Below are 8,134 nucleotides of genomic sequence, written 5' to 3' on the forward strand. Positions count from 1 at the left end.
CAAAAAGGAGATAATCTAAACCCTAACAAGTAAGAGGAGTTTGTGAACTCAGGGAAACTATTTTGTGGTTTGTACCTGACTGAAGGTAATGTAGCCTAGTGTATTCCAAATTGGCTTTAATGTATTATAATTTTTTTTTCTTTAAATGGTAAAGTGAGTTGCAAAAGCAGAGGCCTATCCTGTGAAAGCTGCATTGTGTTGGAATCTGACGTTTTGAGCTCTTCTATTTTTGTTTCAGACAGGTCTCTTTTCATACTGCTAAGACTTTGATGGAGAAAATGCCACGATTTATGACGACTAAAACATTAAATCTTTTCATAATCCCCTATAAAGGACTTTACAGTAGGCCATGTACGCTATGATCACAAGGAGTAGTTAAGCTGAGACAGACTGGCTAAAAATGCAGGTTTGAAAAGTCTGATGCTGTGCATCAAGACGTGCCGTGTTTTATTCTTTGTTGAAAAAATAATACGGGAGGTAGAAAAAAAGGTTGAAACTTAAGAACAGTTCATGACTTCTTGAATATGTCTATGTATAATAATAAAGAAGCAGTCGTCCCTCGTAAATGTTGCTTGAGCTGTTTGTTCAAAATCTATTGCTTTTTCAGATGTTATAATGCCGTTTCAATTTGCCTAATGAACCATTTATAACTGAACATAGTTGAAAACAGCATTTCACATTTGAAACGCAGCACTTCACATTCAAGCTTAAACTTTGTCATTTCGTTTGTAACAATTTAAAAACAAAATCTTCTAAAACAGTAAGAGCAAATTCCTTGGGAAAAATAATGACCTACTCCACTCAGCGGTGGCGCTGTATTAACGGATATGCCGACCGGAAGTACGTGAACGGGCGGGAAGTTAAAAATATAAGTATTTCAGACTGATTTCAAATTCTGGAAAATAAATTTTAAGTCACCTTACATTTTGAATAATCTTCTTTGAGAGTAGCTTTGCTGTAATACATGCTCTTTGCTCTGCCACTAACAGCCGGTTGAGCAAGGTTTGCCAGCCGCCCGACACTGCTAGCTAGATTAGCTTGGTACAGGTTGTTTACTTCTCTGTGGTCTGAAAGGATGGCGGACAGAAATCTTGTGCTGGAATTGAAACGGTGGGCAACAGAGGAGTTTAATCTGCCTCCGGAAAGCCTGCCAAATGACAGCTATTTCAAAACGTATGTACGAGCTATATCAACCATGTTCCTTGCTGCAACAGTTGATACTAAAAGTATTTAGTTAACGCTGGTCGTTTGGTTTTAGGCTCTGTGTTGGGTCTGGGAAGTCAATATGGAAATATATCATCCAACACGTTTTTCAGCAAAGGTTAGTCTTCATACAACCGACTCATCCTCAAGCTCCTCATCATTTACCAGTAGTTTGGATGATTTTTTTGGTTAAATTAGACTAATAAGAATAAGTATCAATATGCCATGTTATGATAAGCCTTGTGTCATGCGTTGTTGTCTCACAAACTGCATACCTTTTAGCTGGATAGATGCATACAGTTTGGTGCTACCATTTTATTCTCTTTCTTTTCCAGGAATGTGAGGATCATGCGTGGGAATCTGCAGTGGTATCCATTTTGGCCTGGATGTAGGATTTTAGAGGAAATGTGTTGATAAAGCCTGTCAGATCATCTAGTTGCACCTATGTTCCTCTTTCTAAGATCACTGTGGTTGAAGACAGTCAGTATTCTGCTTAAGACAAGAAAAGCTGTCAAGGATGCCAACCTCACTCTTTCAGAGTCCTGGTTGCCCTTTGTCTGAACTTACCAGGGACCTAAAGTTTACTTAACCTAACTGTTACACTGTTTCCAATTCAAGCAATCTTGACCTTTGTTGTTCATCGTCTCTGGGGTCTTATTTTCACCAGCTGATTTCTGTATTTGCCCTCTTTGTTTACTTGATATCACTATGAGTGCACTAAGCTTCTTAGTTAATATGACCTGTCTGATCATCATTTATAAAGCAACTTCCTTGACATAGTCTGCAAGGTACAAAGTCCTTCAGGACAAAGAGGTGAGTGGAAAAACTTATTTTGCTGTTTTTCTGTCTCATATTAATGTTGGATGTAGTACTTGATTAATCTTGAAGATATTCAAAGTGTATGTTTTATTTTCTGTTTAAAAAAAGTCACAGATAAACTAGAACATGTTTCTATCTGCTTATGTTTTTGCATATTCAGTTGAAGCAAGCTGAAGGCCAAAGTGAGGCTGCCAAGCAGAGAGAGCTTCAGAGGAAGATAGAGCAGCTGAGAGCAGAGATCAGTCACCTGGATTCTCAGATAAGCGGGACAGAAGAACAGTTGGCTGCACAAGGTTAGTCCATTAGATGCAGGAAGTGTTGGATAGCTGATCACAACACAACATATTCAAAAACAACCAAAGCAGAAACCCTGGCTCATTGTTGCTGTGTGCTTTACATCAGCAATGTTTAAAGTGATCCCAACTGCAGTGTTTTCTATTTATAGAGCAGTCCATCAGCCGCACCTGGGCCAAAGTGGAGGACAGTCAGCACAGAGAGCTACTCCTGCATGCCTTCAAGCAGCGCTGCATTTCTGATCGTAAAGTGCTATCTGATGACACACAAAAGATCAGTGGAAACTACCAGGCACTGGAACAGGCTAGCAGGTATGAAAGAACTTTAAAAATTCAGGCAAATAAAAAAAAAGACCAGACCATTCACTCTTTTATGCTTATTGTACAGTATGAATATATGTGTTTCATTGTGTTTTACAGGAAAGCAGAGATTGAAGTGCTTTTTGATAGTAAGTCTTCCAGCAGCAGTGATGGAGATGACCTCAACTCTAAAGCCGCAGAGGCACAGGTCCTGGTGAGAGCTGCCTTTTCTGTTTGTTGGGTGCATTTGCTAAGTACATGTACAGTATCAGCCAGAAAGCCCAAGAAGTAAATGAATGAGAAAAAGCTCAAACCTCCTTTATTACTTAATTTACTCAAATCTTAGTGATGCATGCCATCTTTTACATATAAGCTGCTGACTGAAGTACATCATCCAATGCTTTATATTTTTTTCTGTTAGCGTGAAGTTAGACAGCTGTGTGATGACAGGATCCACTTCTATTGTTCTCTACAAGAGAGTGAACTGAAACCAACACATTCTGCAGCCAAACAGTAAGGACTGCAATGGATCCTAGTATTTGAAATAAGTTCTCCATAAGTAAGCTCACGGAATATAGTCGACTCTTTCATAAAGTATCGGTCTCTTTCTGTTTCCCCTCTCAGTATGACTCGGGAACAGCGTACAGCTGTGTTTCAGTACTGGCTCAGTGCTGTGGAGGTGAGTGTATATTAAACATTATGGTAGTGTTTGTTTGTTCTAGATATAAAGGTACTAGTGTGTATATTATTGTTCACAATGCAGTAATGTGTTTTTTTCTGGTTATATCGGCAGAGTGTTTTGAACAGTTATCCTCCAAACCATGTCCTCTCAGCGTTGGAGTATCTAGCTTCCAGAGAGCAAAGAGAACTAGAGGAGAAAATTGCCGCTCTGAATGTGACACAAGATATGACTACTCTACGGTACAGCTAATATCAACATATTCTCTCCTACATCAAAACTAAAAGTAAAATCTCAAAGTATTCGTCATGCTCTTTCACTGCAGCTTCCGCTATGACAGCAATCACCTACTGGATATGTCAGCAGAAGAAGATAATGAGTTGCCACCAGTTAAGACCCTCTTAGAGGTGCCTAACACAAACACACATGTGCACTGTAATTAACTTCAAAGGAAGCTTAAAAAAAAAAGAAAATTATATCAAGTTTTATTTCTTTGTGGATTCAAACTTTTGTTATCCCAGGCTGCTTGGGAAGAGGTGCAGCAGAGTTTGGTAGAACTGGCCCAGACTCGCTCTAGAGTCCAGCAGCTCCGTGAACAGCTACAGGCTCAAAAGAAGGAAGCAGAGCTGGAGATGTCTGGTGTTGCAGATGCACTCCACAATGACACCTTAGCACTGTAAGCAAACTTACCGATATTATTCCATGAATAATAGCAATCGTAGTATTATAACAGAATAAAATGATTCTTCTTATCATTAATATCAAAGTAGTTAAACAAGGATGTTCTTTCATATTCTCTTTGTGACCTTTTGTATGCGTTGCGCTCAGGTCCGCTTTAAAAGTAGAACTCCAGTGTGTGATGCAGACAACAGCCAGGGATCACATCAGAGACCAGTGTATCCAACTTGACCAACATGCCAGAAGTCGACAGGAAGCGCTTAAGAACCTGCGCAGTCAGTGGCAGAGCATCCTTGACTTCAGACATCTAGTGGTGAGGATTTACTAAAGATCTGAAACCTCTTTCAACCTTTGCAAGTGACAAACTCTTTTAACTTTATCAGAGATAAACACCTTAATCTACCAACCCTTTAGGGAATTTATAATTAAGATATTTCCAACATAATTTTTGAAAATTATTCTTTGTGTCCGTAGGTACTCAGACAGGAGCAGATCAGAGGTCTGATAAAGGGGAACTCGACAGCAAAGATGGAGCTGCTCAGTCTGCAAACACAGGTGTGGATTTGCTCCTGTTTATATAATTGTCATTTTGTGCTGAAAGGAACTCCTGGGTGTCTCATCTCTTGAGGAATTTGATTGTTCTGTCTGGTTACAGATACAAGAATTCATCCACGGCAAACTGGTGCCTCAGTTTGAAGATGTCACCACTTCAGCTAGTGGTCTGAGGAACTCCATTTTAAAGGAGGCTCGACAGTTGGGAACAGTTTCACTTCTTGCTCTTGATCGGAGGACTGTTGAAGGGTATGATCATGACACTGATCACTAACACTCAAGTTTCCAAAACAAAAAAAAAGGGTCCTAAACATTCAGAGGATCATACATACATATTTTTCAAAATATGTCAGAAATGCAAAATGTCAAACAGTTTAAACTTTCAAGGACATACTACACTTTCAGAAATTGGGATAAAATGGCCATTAAAGGTAATACAACACAAGACAGATAATTTTAGTCTTCATGGTGTAGTGACATTTTGTTATCTGAATCTATTGTTGATTTTTTCTGTTGTTTCAGAACTCAAAGAATCCCATCATCATGGTTGTCCATCAATCGCTTGAAGTCCCCAGTCTTCAGCAGCTTGTGTCAGAGCCTTGCATTTCCATTATACAGAGTGAGTATGGCTGTGCTGCTTCTATCTGCTGTGACAGAAGGACAATTTGTAGGCTTATCAGTCTTTAAGTGAAGTCCGTTTGGTTATGATTTTGTTTGGTCAGTGATACAATACTAGAGCAATAACTAACTGAGCTTCTGCTCTGAAAATATTAAACCTGTACAATAACAGTGCTGATAAAATTACTATCCATTTATATCTCTTTGAGGCACAACATCAAAAGCTTGAATTTTCTAGGCTGTTTTGCTTTATTGAAGTCAAGTCTCTCAAATGCTCAGTGTGTGGTTTTGGCTTTTTCATTTTATGTATTTGATTTAAAAAAAAAAAAAAAAAAAACTCATTTCCAGCTCTGGCTTTAACTGACATTTTTTATAAAACTTTTTTCTTAAACTAAAGGCTCCAGAGGATTTGTGTTCCCAGGCTCGCTCCCTGCAGCTGGAGTTGCGTTTTCTCCGCCAGCTACTGCAGCTTCATTCTGCTTCTCTGCAAAAAACACAGAAAGAAGCAGAGCTGTTGCATGCATCTGATCAAAAAGGTAATCAAGAACTCTCATGTGGAGTTAAGCTAAATTAAGCTTTATTCTTCTCTTTTTGGGCTGAAAAAGCTCTGTCTGATTAAAAACAAATGTTTTATTATCAAACCAACTGTTTTTCTGCGCTATTTGTCTTAGCTCTGCTTTCTAGAGTTGTAGAGGAAGATCAAAAGCTTCTGAAGGCCCTCGTACCACGAGTAAGAAGCTTCACCCAACGTTGCACCCAAAGCCTTTCTTATGGGAACCAAGTTAAAATGGCTATCTCCTACTGGTGAGGCACATTTCTAAAGTACTGTTTTCAATTTCAGCATAATAGTTGATAATGTAAACATTGTGTTACACTGTGTTCTTGCTTTACTAAATATTGTAGGTAAATTATTGTGAGCAGTTGTATTTATAGACTACCAGTTTGTCATTTTACTGACGCATCATCAAAAACAGTATATTGCATCCAAAACTCTCAGTTGATACTGAGAATGCTTTTGTATGTTAAACTTTAAAATACTACTGTAAAAAAAATAAACTGATTAAATAGTTTTCCTTTATTGCACTCAGTAACACTCTGCTTAAATGATAATAATTTCCCATATTGTGGATTTTCTTTACACAGTGCATTCATGTATTCATTACATGATTATTTGCATGTAATTCAGCCTATGTGTGTGTAGCATGTATAACAATAGAGTGTAAACTGTGAATTTCCCCTTGTGGGACTAATAAAGGAATATCTTCTTTTTCAGAAAGTATTCAGACCACATTCACTTTTTTCAGTCTTGCTATGTTGCAGCCTGATGCTAAAGTCGAATTTATTAAAAGTAAAAAAAAAACTGCAATATCACATTGTTTCTTTTGCAAAACACTCGAAATTAAGCCCAGGTTCCTCCCATTTCACTGGATCTTTGCTGAGATGTGTCTGTGCCTTGATTGGTCCACTTGTGGTAGATTAAATTGATTGGATATGATTTGGAAAGGCACACGCCTCTCTATAGAAGGCCTCACAGCTGACAGTGCATATCAGAGCAAAATCCAAACCATTAGGTCAAAGGAACTGCCTGCAGAGCTCAGAGACAGGGTTGTTGCAAGGCACAGATCTGGGGATGGCTACAAAAAAGTTCTGTTTATGGCTGTCATATGTAGTTTTTTTTTTTTTTTTTGCAAACTCCAAGCAGGCTTTCGTGTGTTTGTACTAACCTGGAGCTTCCCTCTAGCTACTCTGCCATAAGCCCAGATTGGTGGAGGGCTGCAGTGATGTTTTTCCTATCTCCACACAGGATCTCTGGAGCTCAGTCAGAGTGACCATCAGGTTTTTGGTCACCCCTCTTACTAGTGTCCAACTGCAGCTGTGAGGCCTTCAAAGTAATGTGTTTGCCTCTCCAAATCATGTCTAATCAATTCAGTTTACCACGGGTGAACCCTAATCAAGGTGTAGAAACACCTTGGCAAAGATCCAGAGAAATGGGGCACCTGTGCTAAATTTCAAGAGTTTTTCCATTTAAGTTTTTGTTTTTAATAAATAAGCAAAAAAATCTGTTTTCACTCTTTGTCATGATGGGGTACTGAGTGTAGATCAATGAGAATAAAAATGAATTTAAACAATTGTAACATCAGGCTGCAACATAACAAAGGTGAAAAAGTGAAGGGGGTCTGAATACTTTTTGGACATATTCCTTGAAGCCACAGTAAACGCTTTGGTTTCCCAGTGAACCTTTTCTCTAATTAATGTTTTTGTGTTCGTCCCATTTAGGTGGGAGAGGCCAACCCAGCATGTCCTGCCTGAGATCAGTAAAGGAGGGCTGACTTTTCAGCAGTGGCTGCAAAGGTGGAAACTTGCTACCAAAGCTGCTTAAGGGACTGATCATTCTTGTAAAAGAAAAACTCAAAGCACCTTTAAAGTCATATCCACACGTTTAAAACTCGTGACAATTTCCTTAATTTTCTAGGTGAGCTGAAATTATGAATGTTAACAGTTGATATGAAACTGTGACCATGCTAGTTTATAGACAATGGCATAAGAAAAGACTACAACCTGTTATAACTGTCCTGTTTATTCTCATTATTGCTTTGATGTTTTACCATGTAATAGTCAATCTCTAATAGATCGTTTTAAATGCAATTATATGTTCATGTCTTCCTGGAAATCGATCCATCTCTAATAAAGTTGTTGAAAACTACCTCCTTCTGTTGTGTTGAACTGGCAGCAGCGATCAGTGCAGCTTTTTGCCAATATGCTCAGAGTGTGCTGTATATTTGTCGACCAGTGTCACAGTCACTCCTCAATCAGTCGGTCATCCTGTACTTGTGGGTACAGTGTGAAGTATGAAGCTGTCGTTTGGCATGGAGTAACATTGTTCCTTTGTAGCATTGAAGGGGGAGTGGAGCAATCTGATTCTTGTGAACTGAGCTCCTCCCATCGCTGCGCATGCGCAGTTCAATTTTTCACTCCTCTTTTTTTCAGTTTT

At 38.8% G+C, this 8,134-nt stretch overlaps 1 protein-coding gene across 1 annotated transcript; it reads left to right on the top strand.

Moving 5' to 3' along the window:
* Positions 1 to 858: 858 nt before the first annotated feature.
* On the top strand, positions 859 to 7,843 carry haus5 (HAUS augmin-like complex, subunit 5). Its single transcript, XM_041791618.1, has 19 exons — positions 859 to 1,173; positions 1,259 to 1,321; positions 1,539 to 1,571; positions 1,992 to 2,016; positions 2,183 to 2,315; positions 2,468 to 2,627; positions 2,736 to 2,829; positions 3,037 to 3,128; positions 3,240 to 3,294; positions 3,409 to 3,536; positions 3,620 to 3,701; positions 3,816 to 3,970; positions 4,123 to 4,285; positions 4,447 to 4,527; positions 4,628 to 4,773; positions 5,047 to 5,143; positions 5,540 to 5,678; positions 5,814 to 5,946; positions 7,420 to 7,843. The coding sequence occupies exons 1-19, from the start codon at positions 1,076 to 1,078 to the stop codon at positions 7,520 to 7,522; spliced, it is 1,980 nt and encodes a 659-aa protein (XP_041647552.1). The 5' UTR covers positions 859 to 1,075; the 3' UTR covers positions 7,523 to 7,843.
* Positions 7,844 to 8,134: the final 291 nt, after the last annotated feature.

The sequence above is a fragment of the Cheilinus undulatus genome, linkage group 7, assembly GCF_018320785.1.
Source record: "Cheilinus undulatus linkage group 7, ASM1832078v1, whole genome shotgun sequence".
In the NCBI taxonomy this organism is placed as follows: domain Eukaryota; kingdom Metazoa; phylum Chordata; class Actinopteri; order Labriformes; family Labridae; genus Cheilinus; species Cheilinus undulatus.